The sequence below is a fragment of the Scophthalmus maximus genome, chromosome 7, assembly GCF_022379125.1.
Source record: "Scophthalmus maximus strain ysfricsl-2021 chromosome 7, ASM2237912v1, whole genome shotgun sequence".
Taxonomy (NCBI): Eukaryota; Metazoa; Chordata; class Actinopteri; order Pleuronectiformes; family Scophthalmidae; genus Scophthalmus; species Scophthalmus maximus.
The window spans coordinates 1,384,005-1,403,602 of NC_061521.1; the positions used below are offsets into that span (position 1 = coordinate 1,384,005).

Sequence of the window (19,598 nt, forward strand, 5' to 3'; positions counted from 1 at the left end):
ACGTGATCACGTCTGTACATTCACTTTGTATGTAAAATGGACGCCCGAAACGCAGGCAAATCACCAGCGCCGCCTTGAATAAGCAAACAGCCAGATATGCTGGTTGAAAACCGTCACGAAAGCTTTGTGACCCGGTTCCGTGATCTACAACTGAAAAGGCCACAGATTATGTTCCTCGTCGACCCTTTTAATGCGGAGACGGACTGTTTGAAAGCCCCGCTAGTCACAGATGAGGCTGCGGCTGAGTTGGAGATGATCGATCTTTGTGAGGAGGACCAACTGAAACCTGCTTTAAGGGAAGAGACCACTGAGTTCTGGAAAAGTGTGCCAATGGAAAAATACCCCAACGTCAAACGGGCTGCGCTCAAGATACTGTCAATGTTTGGGTAAACATACGTCTGCGAGTCTGTGTTTTCTTCCCTGAAACACGCGAAATCAAAGCATCGATCTGTCCTGACTGACACGTGAAAGAATTGCTTCGAGTGGCAACAACGGAATACAAGCCAGATCTGAAGAGGAATGCCAGAAGTCCCACTAATGTCAAGGTTGAGCAGGAACTGGACCCAAATGCAAAGGTGGGTGAAAAAAAAGGATATTTAATAATAAAAGACAGACTTACAACGTCTCTGATAACAAGAACAAAATACAACTGAAGGTGTCCACGAGATGTAGCAAAAATAGGTAATCCAAATACTGGAGCCAGGGGGAAAAGCACAGAAACAGAACGGGGCAATAGCAGAAACAGACGGGGGAAAAATGCAGACACAGACCGGGGAAAACAGCAGAAACAGACCGGGGAAGACGACCAGGAAAACAACAGGAACAGACGTCTCAGGACAGACTGGGGAAACACAACAGACGACCCAACACAAGACAAAGGGAAGCACAGAGACTAAATACACACAAGGTGGGTGGGGCTAGTAGAACACAGGTGAGACACATTAGGAACAGGTGCAGACAATCACAGGGGCAGGAGACACAGGAAAAACAAGACACCAGAAACAAGACAGAGGAAAGGAAGTGAATCAACACTTAGGAAGGGACTTCAGAATAAAACAGGAAACCAAAACATGGAATCATGACAGGGGCAGGAGACACAGGAAAAGTAAAAAGGAACCAACAAAAGACTGGGAAACAGGAAGTGCAAAACTAATTCAAAATAAAACAGGAAATCAAAACACGAGATCATGACAACTAAGCAAAATCCATAGTAAGAGATAAAACTTACTTCAATGGGTCTGCATTCTTTGGGGCCAGCGAGACATTATACCACCAAATAAAAGACAGCGATTACTGGAGGATCTTCATTATGAGCATCCTGATATCTGTCGCATGAATGCCCTCGCCCGCAGCTACATGTGTTGGGCCGGCTGTGATGCTGAAATCCAAGAACTTTTGTAAAACTGCCCAGTCTGCCAAGCAGTACAGAAAATGTCTGTTGTCGCACCATTACACCCATGGAAAAAGGGCCAGAGAGAGTGTGGCAGATGATTCACACTGATTTTGATTTGAAATAAACAGTACATTTTGGTGGTCATATAAAGTCATTCAAAGTGGTTGGAAGTTTTCCCCATGTCCTCCACCGCCTCTCACAACACCATTGAAGTGCTACACAATTTGTTCGCTTCTTACAGAGTACCAGAAGAGCTAGTATCAGATAATGGTCCGCAACTGGTGTCAAAGGAGTGAAATGGAATAACACACCATCCTGTATCAAATGGAGCAGCAGAAAGGTCAGTACAAATCCTTAAACAAACTCTGATGAAAGACGTGCTGGAAGCAAATGGAAAGGCTACTTTGCCATTAACCAACAGACTGGCAAACTTCCTATCGATGTATTGGAGTACACCACACACAATTACCAGTAGAACAACGGCTGAGTTATTTCTGAAACCCCAGATCAGAAACCGTTTCACTCTGCTTAAATCGGATCTTGCTAGACATGTTAAGAAAAAACTGTCTGAGCCGAATTCTATCATGATCATGGAGATGCACCTGTTTGAGTTTTCATGACGGTGAGACTTTCGCATTCAAAACTTCAGGGAATGTGTGGAAAAATGGCAAAAGTTGTAACGAGACTTGGTACTGTCACTTATCTTGTGCAAGAGGGACAGAGACAGCGTACAGAGCATGTCGACCACATGTTGCCATGGCGAGTAACACCGATGAACCCCCCTGTTGAGCTGTGTGTACAGGTTGCAGAAAGGTTACCACCAGCAAAAATGGGCAATGCAGTTCCAGTTGTTTTGCCCAGTACACCAGTGAGCCAGACAGCACCTGCTGTTCTCCCTAAACCAACTGAACAGACTGTGGAGGTTTCACCAGCATCAGTGACAGCCACAGTCAGTGTCATCGACGCCCACAGAGACTGAATTCATAAGATAGTGTATTAATACAAGTTATACTGCATACTGATATGAGACAAAGTAGGTTGCTTTAAAAGGTTGACGATTTTATTTTTGTTTATAACCAAGAGACTTATGTTGTATTGGAAGGTAAAGATTTATTTTTGTGTGAACAAACAGAGTCAGTAAATTTATTTTCATTGGTAAAGTCCTCTATTATATTAATATGATCCATTTAAAAAAAATAAAAGCTGATAATCTAAAAGGGGTGGACTTTAATAGAGTGGTATTTTGTTGCCACCTAGTGGTTCAAGTAAGTGCCAGAAACTATGTGTTACTTCATGGTTGGCCAACATATTAAAATACTCTTTTACATAGCCACAGCTGTGTAACCTGTGTGTATGGCTTCGGTGATTGCCCAGTAAAGACGTATGTAAATTGAGGTCTCTCGTCTGTTTATTTCTTAGCTGCATCCAGGTTTTTTTTTCTCATTAATGGACCACTTTAATGTCAGAGAATATCCGAGTTACTTTCTCTTAAATTTACAACTTTAATCTCGTGAATACTCGAAATATTACCCCCCTTCCCAGGTCCATTTTTCATCATACAATACACCGTGGTAGAAAAGAAACTGACAATAGAGCAGCTGTAATCACCACACTTCAAAAAGTCAATATAGGATATTTGTCTGTATTGCAGGAATCCATGTAAGGGTTCTTATTCACACAGAACTAAAGATCCACACAAAAGCCACTTCCAAAAGACCAATCGATAGTCGTAGTTGAAAAGTTCATTTGAGATTATGTGGCAATATAGTTGATTTTAGGTTGAACGCTAATCAATAAAGAGCCATTATCTTACAGCTTATTTTGATTGATTAAATATATTTATCATTGGCTCTATTCATGTCACGTTTGGGGTTAAGCAGGACCCAAAATGCAGGTATTGGGGAAAAGGGATTTAATAAAAAGCAACAAAAAACTGACCTCCTGTCTTCTACTGGGAACCTTAAACAAAATCCAAAACTTCAACAAAAGAACGTGGACATATGGCATGGCTTAAACAAAGAGACAGTGCTACACACGGATAAACAGAGCTAAACAGAACTACATGGAAATGAACAGAAGATCCAACAAGAACAAAGGGAGGCACAGACTATATAGAAAAAAGATGGCACAAGTAACGATACACAGGTGAGATACATAGGGAACAGGTGCAGACGATCACAGGAAATCACAAGAAACGTAACATAACAGAAAACCAGGAGCAGACAAAAAGTCTCTGGAGAACAGGGCATGGCTTTGTTTAGGGACTCTGGCAGATGGCACAATGGGTAACGAGCAATGGCTCAGGAGGACGATCAGGAGGCCGGTCAGAGGGGCACAGCCATTTAGGGGGTCCGACCCACGGGCCGGACAGAGGGGTAAAGCCGTTCAGGGGGACGACCCGGATTGTAGGTCAGCACGGCCGACGACTGGGGATCAGGAGTGTGGGTTGCAGGGGAAATCTTGATTTCCTCGAGAAATGAACAAATAATCATTCAAACCTAACAAGTTTGTCTACAAGTCATATTTAATTGAATCAAAGTCAAGAGTACAACAGTCTGTTCAGCTGGTTCAGAGCTCCTTCACCATGGAATGGTTCAGAGGTCTGACCCAGATCATACAGAAAAATCATCTTAAATAGCCCGGTCAAGGCAGCCAGGTCAACAAGAATGTTGGCCTCATCATCTCTCTAAATACTTCTTCCTGGCCCAAATGTCTTACTACACCTAATAAACCAACTGTTCATTAACCCCTTGTAAACCACTTTTCCCTCATCTGCTTTTCTACCCCAGGCTCAGCTAATTATAACCTCTCATAGACAGTCTTTCCCACATACCAGAAACACAATTTAAACAGAGTATATGTTAATACATGATTATATGAGAAATTTACACCACATGGGTCAGTCAGACCACCAACTGAGGATCAGGGGGGTGGGTGGGCTGGTCCACCGACTGGAGAAGAGGAGCAGGGTTCGTCCAGACCACTGACGAGTGATGGGTCGGTTGGCTGCGAACTGGAGACAAGGAGCTGGGGTCGGCCAGACCACCAACGAAGTATGTGTCAGTCTGCTGCCCACTGGAGACAAGGAGCAGGGGTCGGCCAGACCACCAACGAAGGATGTGTCAGTCTGCTGCCCACTGGAGACAAGGAGCAGGGGTCGGCCAGACCACCAACGAAGGGTTTGTCGGTCTGTTGCCGACTGGAGACGGGGATCAGGGGTTGGCCGGTCCGCTGACTTGGGTTCAGGGGCTTGAGACGGGACAGGAATCTTGTCGAGCCACCGACTGGGACTCAAGGACAGGGATTGGCCAGGTTTTTCGACCGGAGTTCAGGGACAGGAGTTAAGCAGTAACCAAATGCAGGTATGGGGAAAGGGATTTAGTAAAAAGCAACAAAAACTGACCTCCAGTCTTCTACTGGGAAAATTAAACAAAATCCAAAACTTCAACAAAAAAACATGGACGCATGGCTTTAACATAGAGACAGTGCTACACACGGATAAACAGAGCTACAGGATCCAACCAGAACAAAGGGAGGTAAAAGACAGAGAACAAAGACTATACACACAAGAGGGCAGAGGTAACGATACACAGGTGCGATACATAGGGAACAGGTACAGACGATCACAGGTAATCACAAGAAATGTAAAGTAACAGAAAACCGGACACAGGAGCACAGGAAATGATTTACAAAATAAAACAGGAAATACAAAACTCAAGATGAAAAAAACAAGGGGTCACAAGAGTCTTTCACAAAAAGTCCAAAGTGTCTTGGTCCTAGCGGACCATGACAATTCATACATCTCGAAAAAATCTGTAGTGCTACTGATCATTTCCCCATTGGTCTCTGACTTTAATGCCTTTGTTTTTTATATGTCTTACCTGTCCCTGTTTTGTACAGTAAAGAAGTAATTTATTTTTGAATTGTAAAGCTAAACAGTAGATTTTCCATTGAGTTTGGAGAATAATTATTGCAATGTGTCATGGGGGAATGCTTACAAAAGACCTTTTAGTGAAAAGCTAAAAGCTCTATTTCTTAAAACAAATCAAAATCTCAAAATGTAGAAATATTCCTTTAACTTGTGATTTGTCCATTGACAATGGTCACACCCTGACATTTGTCCCTCTTCTCACTGAGTTTCTCCATCGCTGCTTGTCTGATTGGGTGGGGGAACAGACAGCTCTTCATGCTTGACTGCTGGGACTTGCCAATGCTGCCTTGCCACTGCTTTGCCCCACTGTGTCCATCCTCACTGCCACCCCCATCTTCCTCTTCATCCACATTGGCCATGTTGGTATTGATATCTGAATCCAGATCAGTGCCTTTGAGTTTGGGACAGTCTGTGGAATACTCGATCTCCTCGACACATGGAGGCTCGTCATCTTCAAAAAAGCTACATAAGAGAGGATGGAAGAGTGTTATGTTAAATGTTGTTCAAAAAAACACCGTATCCTTGAGGGATAACAAAAATGGGTGCAGGAGTTCCTCGATTCAAGTCTGAGATGAGCCCTAATAGCTAAAATCTGGTTGTTCTATCTGAGTTTCACTTCAACTTCCATGATGCCCAGTCTGACAGCTTTGAAAATGGCAGCAAAACAATTGTCATTGTCTATCATATCATCATATTATCATTAAGTATATCCATGAGGGGGCAGATAAGCGCTTGATCATCCCTGTCTCGAAAAAGAACATCTGCTATGTGAACTTTCAATTTGCATGATGTAAGCAGAAACCATACTGACACACAATATTGTTGATACTGGGATCATGACAAAGAAAATGGTAGTATTAACATCGATCCTCAATAATGGTGAGTTTTTCTCATACTGCCAAAGAAAGAAACTGATGAAATAAAGTAATTTGTGTATTTTTGGAAGTACTTCACCATCAATGATCAGGCTGTTGAGCATCATTATTGACAACAAGCTGTCCTTTGAGCTTCAGGTGGATGCTGTATGCACCACAGCCCATCAGCACATTCACCTTTATCAGAAGCTTCGTTGGAAGAAAAGTTAAAACTACCTTTATGAGAATGTTTTATTCATGTTTTATTGAATCAATCCTCACTTTTCATTCTATCTGCTGGTATGGGTATCTTTACATCAAAACCAAGTCCAGGTTGCAGGGCATCACTGGCCTCTGCAGCTAAATCCCATATGAGATAAGGACCTTGAAGAAGGCCAGATTGAATACGCACAGGTGACATTCATCTTGTTTATACACGCAATTTACAAATTTTTCTGAAGATAGAAGCGTTTGATGAATCCGACATGGCCTGTTCATATGAAGTCACGGTACAAACAGAGGTAGGAGAAATTTAGGATAAGAATATGAACATGTTCTTGCATGAGGCCCAATGACAATAAAGGCATTCTATTCTATTTTGTGTATTTAGAAAAGAAAATGTCAAGCACTGGAAATGTATTACTAAGTTCAGTTTAAACTCCATAGCTGATATTTACTGTAGGTTTAATAATATAAACCCATTCATATAAAGTTTGTATACCCTTGAAATTGTCCCATAGTAATTCAGACTCAACAACTCAAAATCCTTCTTACAATATCTGCCAGTGGACAAGATGTCCTTTCAGTAGTGTGTGATTTCTGCAAATGCACTAGTCATATTAAAATAACCTTAATATATCCAAACTCTAATCATAATCCAGAACTGATATTTTAACCTGTGTCTCTGTTGAAGTATAATGTGCAACACCATGTTCTCTATTTGGAGGTTAATACTATAGGCGTGACACAACTACACAGTCCATAACAAGATAGTGACTTACTTGTGAGACTTGTGGTCGAGGATGTTGTAATCGAGGTCAATGAGTCTCCTGCTGTAAAGATCCTTAAGATCTTTGGTTACAGACAGCAGACTGTGACAGAACTTCAACCCCATGTCCTGCAGCTCCCTGGTTCCTGTCTGCAGGCCCTGCGCACGCGCACACACACAGTCAGGTCAATTTTAGTCTCTAATTAACCAAACCCCAATCTGCAGAGAAAAAACACGCAGACACAGGCAAAACACGCAACTCCACAGAAAGGCCCTGGATGTTTTTTGTCCGAATCTGGATTACACCAGAAACCTTCTTGCTGTGAGTCGACTGTGAAGCCCTGTCAAGACGCAGTTTTCTTATTTTGTTGACTTTGTTTCCATCCAGTGACCAAGTAACTCTTATCTCCTGCTCCCTCTTAACTCCTCCTTTCCAGAGGTTGATTTGCAAGAAAAAGGAAAGAATGTTTGCAAGAGTGGTTATATATGTACATGTTTTTAGGCCTGTCACGATAACTACTTTTAGTCAGACAATATATTAGGCCAGAATTGTTGCAATAAACCATATTAATAATTTTTTTTGCAACTGAATCATGTGAACTTTTAGCAAAAGGCCTATCGGCTGTTGCGTGTGTGAATCACTGCACTCTTCTCCTACACAATTTGTGTCACTGACAGTTTCCTCTAGGATTTTTTGTAGCAGGGGGGATAGTTCATCAAAGTAGCAATAAGGGCGAGAGTGATAACTAAAGTCCATTCAGTGCACAACATCTAACTGCATGTTAAAGATCTATACTAAAGGTGCTTGTGAGGTGCTGGCGCTGGCTGAGCAGGCTAACACAGTCGCACTCTCCTGACAAGTAGTCACGTCCTTGACAGAATGCTGCTGCCAGGGTTCTAACCGGACAAAAAAATTCACCACATCACATTGGTAAATCACTGCATTGGCTTCCCGTGTCTCATAGAACTGACTTTAAAATTCTGTTGCTTGTCTATAAAGCACTTAACGGGTTAGGACAGAAATACATTTCGGATCTCCTCCAGGGTTATGAACCCGCCAGACCCCTCAGATCTTCAGACACTGGTCTGCTTAATGTTCCCAGGGTCAGAACAAACTTCCGGAAAATCTGAGGTTCGCCACCACACTGCAATCTTTTAAATCTGGTCTTTAAACATTTATTTTCGACAGGGCTTTTAAAGAAATCTAGGGAAGCACAAATGTTGTATTAATTTTATTTTATGTATGATTTTAATGTATTTGTACTGTTCTTATCTCCTTGCACTGTCCTTTTATTAATTCAAATTTTAATACATATATTTTATCCTTTCCTCGATTTTAAACTTGTAAACCTTGCACTTTAATTTTTGTTATTTATTTACTGTATTTTTTTATTTTATTGTTCTGAGAAGCATTTTACTTTGCTGCATGAAAAGTGCTATACAAATAAAGTTGCCTTGCCTTGTCAAAACAAGTTCATTCATTTACACTCATTCCCAAAGTGTTTCGTCTCGTTTCTGATTCCCCTGGACAGGGCTGCTAGTGGAAATATGAAGCACATTCCTAAGCAGAAGTCTACATTTATTTATTTCAAGAGACTCTTATTTCATGAGTCCATATTTATTTATTTCACTCTCTACTTATTTCCATTTCCTATATGCAAATCAGGGGGTGTGGCTATCTCACTGATTCAGACGAGAGCCGTGGGCAAAAAAGACCACTGAATCGCAAGAGAAGAAGAGTGCGGACGCACAAGAATCCCACCTGCCAGAGATCTGTTGCCGGCACACTGCTCCACACCGCCGGCCCCTCGCTCCACACGTACCCCGGCGAGTGTGGAGCAGTGTGCCCGGACACCGTGGCCCCACCGATATCTTTCATGATGTCCGCACTCTTCTTCTCTTGCGATTTTATTGGTCTTTTTTTGCCCACTGCTCTCGTCTGAATCTGTGAGATAGCCACGACCCTTGATTTTCATATAAGAAATTGAAATAAATAGAGAGTGAAATAAATAAATGTGGCTGCACGGTGGTGTAGTGGTTAGCACCTTCACCTCACAGCAAGAAGGTTCTGGGTTCAAATCCCAGTTCAAACCAACCAGGGCCTTTCTGTGTGGAGTTTGCATGTTCTCCCCGTGTATGCGTGGGTTCTCTCCGGGTTCTCCGGCTTCCTCCCACAGTCCAAAGACATCAGAATGGGGTTAGGTTCATTGGAGACTCTAAATTGACCGTAGGTGTGAAAGTGAGAGTGAATGGTTGTTTGTCTCTGTATGTGGCCCTGTGATAGGCTGGCGACCTGTCCAGGGTGTACCCCGCCTCTCGCCCAAAGTTAGCTGGGATTGGCTCCAGCGACCCCCGCGACCCTTAAATGGATAAAGCGGTAGATGATGAATGAATAAATAAATGTGGCATTAGGAAATAAAAGTCCCCAGAAATAAATAAATGTGGACCAATGAAATAAAAGTCTCTTGAAATAAATAAATGTTGACTTATGAAATAGAAGTACCCTGAAATAAATAAAAGTAAAACCAATTAATTTAAATAATTGCCTCATTTAAATATTTGTATTTATTTATTGCCTCATTTATTTATTTCGGGATGTATTTCATAGACATATGTATTTATTTATTTATGTATTCATTCATTTATTAAATATTGGCTAAAACAGAATTTCAAAATATCATGGGAATCCTATCATGTATTAAATGTTTGAAAGACAGGTTCCCATATGTGAAATGTTCACATGGTCCACATGAGAATAATTAGCTGTTTTTAGTCATTTAGTAGTAGAAGTATAATATTTGTAGGGTATTTATTTAAAAAAAGTCTTTAATATTCTTTACAACATATATGGTTTAGTGACTTAATGAAGTAAAGTGTAGTGAAGTAAATGTTTATTCTTATATATTTTATAATATAAAACATTATCTTTGAAATTTCCTTCAGCAAAGTTGATATTTTACTCTTCCCATCTCTATCTCGTTTTTGTATTCATATATCATATCTTAAAGTTACATGCGGATTTAGCTAGATTTCAGCTTCCAAAATACAGTATTGTATTTGTTAGTACTACAGGACTGGGGACATGCTCAAACAAGACACACTGCTAGCCTGACCTAGCACAAACAAGGCCATACAATAAACATGCTTATGTTTATTTCGCAGCGTAGGAAGTAATTATTATATTATAAAGTGTCTATTTCACACAATCTCACATACATGTACACACCTTGTATATACCCTGGTCACAACCATTGTAAGTACTCTCCATGGTGTAACTTCTCAGCACACCCATCTCTCTCCAGACAACCACCCTGGCTGTGGCAGAGCGAGACTTCTCCACCTGACAAATTAAAAACAGAACTTGTTTCAATATCACATGATTTCTTATGTAAACAAAAGTGTTCACAAAATATGAATGCAGGTAGAAAATAAAAAGTCCATTAAAATATGAATAATATGACATTGGATACAATTTATAAGACAAAATATTATAATGATGGTGACACTGGTGGTGATGAGACTTGATGATTAAAAAGACAAAATAATTTTGATAGATGTGTGACGATGATTCAGTAACTGATGCATATCATTATCTTTATTATCATTGTTGTTATATTACCAAATAGTTGCAGCTGTTGAAAGAAAAGGCTGGTGCAATACGATCCAGGGTCTTTGGAATGGTCTAGAGAAGGAGAGAGACAAAGATTCAGATTTTTTAAAAACCCTTAATCATATCATACATTTTCCAATTCCAGTAAAAACATTAATCAATTACTTTCTCTTTTAAATACTTCATAAAAAACATGTCCAGTATTTTATACAAAACCAGGGCTTAAAACCAAATTCTCATCCATTACAGAGCAGATGATATTTTCGTAGCACCACATTGATATAAAATCATTCCCACTGCTCATAGCCATATGAAATCTAAACTCCACCAAGATAGGAACCAAATTATTAGAATTTTCCATTTAGTTTTTCCATTTTTTTCCTGCTTCCTTGTTGTAGCCTGCACCGAACATGAATGTTGTTATGGACCATTTACATAGAAACCTTCTGAACAGAAAATCCGGTGAAACAAAGGTTCAAGTCTTTTAAATTCAGAATAACAATGAAACACCATCTGGTCTCTCACAGAAGGGACAGTCACTGGAGACATTTGGATTTAATTTGGACACAAAAACCATTTACACCTAAAGCACCGTGGGGATTCTCCACTGAAGGTCACCTGACCTTTTATTTAATGGAGCTTTATAAAACACCCTCCATGTCGGTTTTACATTTATGCCAACATTATTTTTTTCTCTCCACACTGTCCTGTTTACCATTCATTCAGTTTGTTTGATGCTTTTACAGTGTCTATATATTGTCTTTCCATTTGACATGTGTAATGGTGAAACTCCAGTATACTTTGAATCTTGTAACGGTCCTGTCAGACCATTTAATTTTAGAACAGAGCCCCGCTCAGGGAAAGGATCATGTGAATCTGGAGGTTTTGACCCCATGTTGTAATCTTTTAATAAATCCAGTTCTTCTCTCCTCAGTCTTTTAATCCACAGGTTCAAAATGTCTCTGGTGAAGCGATGAGACCTGACACCCGGTAAAGATGGCAGGGCCTGTGTGTTGTGGAAACCAGGACCAGCAGCATCCACTATATTATTTCAGTTTAACACATCCAGTGCTACACAACTTGTGAGAGAGGCCAGGGTCCAATCTGGACCCGTGAATTCAAGGTTCCTCCAAGAGCCAAAACAGAGAAGCTGTAGGCTCAGAACAACACGAGGAGACTGCATGGCGATAAATAGTAACAAAATCTAAATACTATATTTTTATTAAAAACATTATCCACCAACAATATTTCTGATGATCATTAATGAACAATTCAATGCGATTGACATCATTGATCATCATCAGACAAAAGGGCACAAATATTCACTCAATAGTAAACTTGATACATTTCTGTGCTTATTTAAATTATATTTTTAGGCTGACTTTACATTTAAAGAAACTATTTCGAGTGGTTCTTTCCTATTTCATTTGTTTGATGATATTATTTTCATTTCACGTTGTAGAATTACTGGTTATCTAATCCAAAAATATATTTTTTTTACTAAAATTGTGAATAGAAAGAAATCAGGAATGATTGGCATTTAAATGCCCACCCCCACATTCCCCCTCCAAGACTGCAGGGGAATCTATGGAGGCCTTCTGATATTCCCAAAACTGGGAAGGCCCTCTATGTTTGGTTTGTCCATTCTGGGCTACTGTAATGATAGTGAAAACGTAATGGTAAATATTATATATACAGTGAGTGACATTAAAAACAGGCCCATACAAAAAGTCATGGCTCCCTAAAGAGGAGCGGCTCCACCAGCTGTGTAACCAAGACAGAGTCAGAGCTCCCCTTTTTAACAGAATGCACAAAACTAAAGAAACATTTCCGGAACTCAAATACAAACACAGAGCTGCAGCCTGGCAGCAGTGTCATTACCTGCTAAACTTTGAGAAGTGAGGGTGTGTGTGTGTGTGTGTGTGTGTGTGTGAGCATCTACCCTATATCCAGGGTTCTCTTTCAATCCGACTGTGTCAACTGCGGATCCAGACTGCCAAAGAGTCTCTTTCACACTGCAGCCGTACAGGAACACGTTCTTCTTTCTAGAGTGGCCGTGGTAGTCACAGAAAACCTAGAGGATAAATACAGGGGGAGAAATTGAGCTTTGCATTTTTAAACATCCACAAAAACACGCCAACCAAATCAAACTGATAATAAGGATCTGAGACACATCTCAAATTCACACAATCTGAGATGAGAGTTTGTCTTGAATCATGGAGTGATGAGAGAATGATACCTGGAACATATGGCTGTGGTAAAATTGTTAAATCCTTAAATATGGAACTCGGACGTAAAAAAATCACTATGTAGTGTCATAGCCTGTATAATTTTCATTAGGTCTTTGTTGAAGTGCCCAAAATGCTTCTGCCAGGTCAAACTTTGCAGGAGGATTAAGTGGTATAAAATCTACTTCAGGTTCTGATAAACATAATTTGTCACTTAAGTCAAATTTTTTGAGGAGCTTGTATGGTGCTGTATTTATATGTCTTGTTAATATTTTGCAGTGGAACTGAATATTCTGTTTGACCATGCTTGTTTAAGTTTGATCTGATATTTTTGTTTTTCTTCAATATTTGTTTTTTGGGCATTTAAGTCTTTATTGACAGGACAGACAATTGTGATAGGGGAAGAGAAAGTAGGATGACACGAAGCAAGGGGCTGCAATTCGGAATCAAACCAAACCTAAAGCGGAATAAAACACATATTACCTATCTATGTATCTATCTATCTATCTAAGTATCTATCTATCTATCTATCTAAGTATCTATCTATCTATCTACAGAGGATGGATTGACCAACCATCAATTTCCAGTTTCCAATTAATCTGCATGCTTTTGTACTGTGGGAGGACTAAGTAGTACCCAGAGAAAGCGTACAAAAGCACAGGGAGAACATGCATACTCCACTTAGAAAAGCCCTGGACGAACCGAGAACCGAACCAAGAATTTTTCTTGCTGCAAGGTCAGAGTGCAAAGTGCTAACCAGCTCACCAACCTGCCCGTGATGATCGTCATAATAACTGAAAAGTTTTCATACAAAGAAAAATGGTAGAGCTCAAGAAAAACAACTCAGAAAACAAGTTTACACTGTACAGCATGTTTCTCACCAGTGGAGTTCGTCCTATACTGTTGAGGTAGTAGAGGAGACCTTTGGTGTGGTAGATGGTTGGACTGAGGACGGGGTCTGGTTTACACCACTGGCGATTTAGATCCTCACTGTTTAGATCACAGCGATTCCTGATGTGACACAGAGCAGATGAGACTGAGAACTGCTCTCACATTATTATGCAGTTGGTTATTTGGTTATATTGTATATGACTAAAAAGCTAGCCACACTATCTATTGGTGTGTCATATGTTTTAGGAAAATACTAACTCAACATCAGAAAGTAAATATGTTAATGTTTCCCATACAAATAAAGTAAATGTCATGCAAGGTCTGATTCCATTATTAATGGATCAGTTATTATAATCAGTCATATAACTCACTTTACATTTAATAACCACTTCACACACAACAAATATACACTGTCCAACACAGTAGCCTCAGAACTAATACGATAACCTGTTTCATATCTAGACTGCTTTTCCCCTTCACTGGTCACTTCATCCAAAGCCATCAACCTGTCTTATAAACCATTGTTATGCAGATGACTGTCTTAAAGACATAAAGGCCTGGGTGACCTATAATTTTTTTACTTCTAAATTCAGACAAAACTGAGGTCATTGTACTCGGCCCTTAACACCTCATAGAAACATTAGCTGAGGATAATAAGGGTTGGGGGGTTAGGCTTAGGATTTAATTACTCCATGTGTATGTGTGTGTGTGTGTGTGTGCGTGTGTGTGTTTGTGTGTGTGTGTGTGATAGAAAGAGTTTTTGAGTTTTTTCTTCTTGACTAACTAATTCCCACAGGCCTACTCTCACTTACATGCCATTGATGACTCCATCTGGATTGAGCATGGGGATGATCTTGAAGACGAAGGCCTCCCTCAAACTCTGGGCCACCAAGTCACTGCTGCACAGGAACTCGAGGGTGCCCTTCATAACCCAGCTGGCATTGGACTCACCAGGATGGACACGGGCTGTCAGCACGATACAAGGACGATTACCTGCAGGAATGGAGACAAAGTTCTATCATTTACCTGTTGACACTATCCTGTCTATGTGTGGACTGCGGATTCCCTTTCTCCTACCAATCTATATTGTTGTAGATTTTCTTTCTCTACAAGATGTATCACTATATCAACTCCTCAATCTGTCACAGTATATAAAGACTGGCTAATTCACTGCCAATGACCATTGCGGTACCCCTTGTGGTCTAAATGCTTCAGCCAACTACTTAGTCCAAAGTGTTTGGACACCGGTTGCAAGTTGCAAGGTGTGTATCTCTGATTCCACAGCTGCAGGACCCAAATCCGTCATTATTATAATTTGGATTATTACTAATAATAAAAACCAAATCATTGCATTTATAAATGTTGGTATTAATTTAGTAATTTTAAGTAGTAGTAATTTTGAGTCCGGTTCTGTCAGAGATTTCTTCCTGTTAAAAGGGAGTTTTTTCCCTCCACAGTTACCAAATCGCCAATTGCTTTGCTCATCGTGGGATTTGTTTGTTGGGTTTTCCCTGTAATATTGTAATATTGGCCTCACTATGTAAAGAGCCTTGAGACAATGTATGTTGTGATTTGGCACTATAGAAATAACATTGAATTGAATTGAAATTAAGTTGTGTATTGAAACCTTTAACATTAAATCTGTCACTAACCCTGTGTTCAGCTCTTATAAACACATCAGTACCAGTCATTATTCAGTATCCTGCACCCATCACAACAATCCATTAAGCTACATCAGTGACAGCTGGCCATGAGTGTTAAAGGGCCCATATTGTCACCTTTCTGGTGTTTCATTTGAAGTTTTGATATCCTTAAGAAGATATAATTCTTTGTTTTTTTAGTACCAAAAAACATCTCAATATGGTTTTATAGCTCTTTTTAAGGAGCTCTGCAAAAAAACTGGTCCAATTAGGCCTGTCTACTTAATATATTATGAGCCTCTCTTCTGATTGGCTGACTGTTTTCTGAGTGACGCATGGCCAGGCCAATCGCCTTCTCTGTTTACCGTGTGTCTGTTCACCGGAGCTCAGAGCCGGCTCTGACTGTGCTGTCCTGGAGCTCGGCAGCGTCTGCCCTGGAGAAACTATCTCCCTGCACCCCGACTTCGCAAAATTCATCGGTAACATGGGTCGACGGCGGCCAGCGAGGAGGAAGACGCCAGAGCAATCAGCTGAGGGACTTGAAGTTGGACAAAGCTGATGTGACATGGAGCTGCTGCTGGGGCAGAGACGCTGGCAGACCGGCCGCTGTGACCGGCGGCGTGTCCGCAGTCACAACTGCCGGTACAGTTTCTGAATTAGCAATACGTGAACAGTGGACTTTATGTCCTGGTTCATCTATCAGAGTTTATTATAATTAATAGAACTCCTTATTGTTTAAGCAGACTGCAGACAAACATTTGAGGCACAGCTCAGGATTCAATTTTCCCAATGGATCACAAAAAATTACTTTGGAATAAGGTAGCATTTAACTCATGATGACATAAACCCCCCTAATTATATTTTTTATTTAAAAAAATTGAAGAAAAAGCCAGTCCTGTTCTAAAAGCCAGTTGAAAAACAGCACTGGTCATTATGATACCATACAACCCTGTGATAACCTCTGCACTAGTGATTTTATCATTCCTTAAAGGAAAACAACTTTTATGTTAGGTTTTATTTTTATGTCAGGAAGTAATATTTATTAATTGATTGTATTCACCCAGTTAATCACTAAAATCTGATAGCAAAGTGACATAAATCTACTTGCTAGGCAGCAAGAAACAAAATGGGCCTCATACAAAAACGTCTTCATATTCTTATACAAAATGTCTATTTGGTCATACCATGACTTTGTTCAAACAGGCCACGTCGGATTCATCAAACACTTCCTTCTTCAGAAAAGTGTGTAAAAGACCTAAGTAAATGATGAATGCTATGTTTTTGAGTGCACCAGGTTAGAAAAATTGGCTTTGTTAATGTCCTAAAAATCAGGGCACCTGGTGGTAACGTTGCAAACCACAACCAACTGAGCAACGGACAGGGGACATTTCCGGTATCCGGCAAGCACTGAAAATTAAACGCGAATGCGACGTATTCTGGACCATTCCGTGCAACAACCATATTCAACACGACGTAGCAAACATGGCGACTTACACGGAGGTCGGGTCCACCTCATGTAACTATATTTAACTCATTCAAAGTTGATGAAAACACACCGTTTCTTTGTTCCAGGTGATCATACATATATAAACACATAGTCATGGACAATATGTTCAATTCCTGTGAAGAAGTTCTTCTAAATATGACACTGCTTTAACAAATCAAATTAATTATTATCAAAGTTTTTCAAATAAAGATTAATATACACACATTCCAAATGTATACATATCCATGCATATATACATTACCAAATGACAAAATACTGAGCCTTGTAATTTGTAAACATTTGATTCTATATTGTAGTGGAAGCCAATGAAGATGACAATTTGAGTGATGATGAGCATTTTGAACCAACTAAATACATGAATAGTGTAATAAAGACAGAGTTGAAGTAATATCCGCTGATCACAAGAACCAGAATTATTATTATATTTTGAGAGATCCAGTATGGAACTGATTACAATTGAAGATTGCTTTTTGAGAAGGCATAGGAAGGTTGTTGATTTGAGCAGTGAGGTTTCTGACTGAAGTCAGATTGGAATCTATCAAATATATTATTTCCCTCAACCAGTTAGAGAAGCTGGTCAACGATATCTTTTTTGAATCTTATAATTTTAGAAACTGTCTTTTTGTCCCCAAGGGGACTTTTATATAAGTCCCTACAATGCGAGCAAAGCACAAAAAGGCACACACTCACGTAGCTGGAGCATGTCTTTCCAGGCCCTGCTGGCAGGAGAGGCAGTGATGGTGACCACTGGACAGGAGTTTCCAGCCAAACTTTTACATAGAATCTGTTGCCGGAAGAAGCACTTGGCAGGATCCACTGATTTCTGCAGCACCTTCAGATGAGCCTGACAGACACAATAAATATATATGAGGTGTTTTGATGTAAAAATACATACACCCCTGTCTCCGAAAGATAATATTCACATAAAACACCTGTTTTTATATTTATTGGCTAACAAAATTCTTTGCAAACATATTGTAAGAGTAATAACAGTGAGTTATTTTCTAACTTCGTCCCGTGTTTCACGATGGGAAATCTCCTTGGTATGACCAAATGTGGTAATTGTTTTGGGCAATAAAAGCAATTTCTTATATAACCAGGGTGATTCAAACTCTCCACTCCGGCATGAGAGACGGATGTGTTATTAAAAGAGGTCAACGCCTGAGCCCAAGATTCAGGGATTGATCTTTAGACACACAAAGCAGAATACAGGAAATGGCATCTACTCTAGTAAAGAATTTTTCGGGGAGGACCCACCCACTTTTTTTTGCTTCCGACGCCCATTAATCTGCTCCAACGATGACCTTCTTCAATAAATAAATTTGAAAATGCTCTATTTTCTGATGCCTTCAAGTTGAAGGCAATTTTTCAATTTGTGCTTGTTTCCTTTTTGTTTTCTGTACAAAAAATGATGATATGTATGATAATGCACTATACATAGATATATGCCTTGCCTTGCTTTCAGAGGGTCACTATATACATCTGATGGGTTGTAAGATGATTCATGGGAGGGTAGAAAAACGTAAAGAATTTGTGTGAGAGGTCTAGAAGATAAATATCTCATTCATGGAACCTTTATACTGAAGAATGAGGCGTGACAAGGGGCCCCAGCTAGACACTGCTGTGCTGTAACAGGTGTAACACAATTAGTTACATTATTATCACAGATGGATGTATGGATGTGGACCGATAGGTGGTTACCTTCAGAGCAGAGTATGTGTAGGGATAATGGTAGGCCAGGTAGCAGACATCCTCATTGTGTTTGAAGGTGATGGTAAAGGTCAGAGTATAAAAAGTTGTTCTACATCTTCCTTGAGCTGGACAAAAGTGGTTCCTTGAGGAGAAAATAGAGTAATTAAAAAACAATGCACAAATGCTCTCAGACATCATTTGTTGAAGTGTGAGCTTCTGTAGGTGAATTAATATTATGCTGTATAATATGTTATATCATTCAAGTATGACAAAATTCACATTAATCATTCAGGCTTTGTGTGCCCTAAGAGATCAAGTTGCTGCCCAAACCTTTTTAGAAAACATGTTTCCAAAGACCTCTCAGTGGTCTGATGAAGTCAAGCACTATGTGATTGGATTACCAACATCTCTTTTAACATAAGAGTATTCGGTCTGTCAAGGAAGACAAAAAAAGTGATCTCATCTCTTTGTTGAATCTGTACATTTCATTCATACCTGAAATAACAAATTTCAGTTCCGGTCCTGACCCAGTGTGGTCTACCTTCCAGAGCTTCCCTTACTGAGAACAGCACCGGCTGCATTCCTGCAGTGCGGGCGCACACACACACACACACACACACACACACACACACACACACACAGGGAATAGACACGGTGTCATGTCAAGTATGAAGATGGTTTAGCAATGTGTATTCATGTCAGCCTATGCTGGGATCCTATACGCTAGTATATTTACTGTTAAGACAACCTGAGAATACCTACCCGCTTTCTGTCGGACAGGGACATCAGTGAAGTTGCTAGGATCTCAATGCTGATTGGCTTTCGCCAAGTCGTAGCACACAAATATTCCACTTGGCTTCAAAT

General features: G+C 40.0%; 1 protein-coding gene across 1 annotated transcript in view; it reads right to left on the reverse strand.

The window, feature by feature from the left end:
- Window positions 1–3,290: 3,290 nt before the first annotated feature.
- LOC118315632 (cytosolic carboxypeptidase 4) overlaps window positions 3,291–19,598 on the reverse strand; it is a 75,118-nt gene continuing 58,810 nt past the window's right edge. Inside the window, 10 exon segments of the mRNA XM_035643072.2 lie at window positions 3,291–5,786; window positions 7,180–7,325; window positions 10,393–10,506; window positions 10,786–10,848; window positions 12,719–12,850; window positions 13,886–14,015; window positions 14,708–14,888; window positions 17,733–17,886; window positions 18,744–18,876; window positions 19,230–19,317. Of these exon segments, the coding sequence (XP_035498965.2) occupies window positions 5,468–5,786; window positions 7,180–7,325; window positions 10,393–10,506; window positions 10,786–10,848; window positions 12,719–12,850; window positions 13,886–14,015; window positions 14,708–14,888; window positions 17,733–17,886; window positions 18,744–18,876; window positions 19,230–19,317 (1,460 nt within the window). The 3' untranslated portion in view covers window positions 3,291–5,467.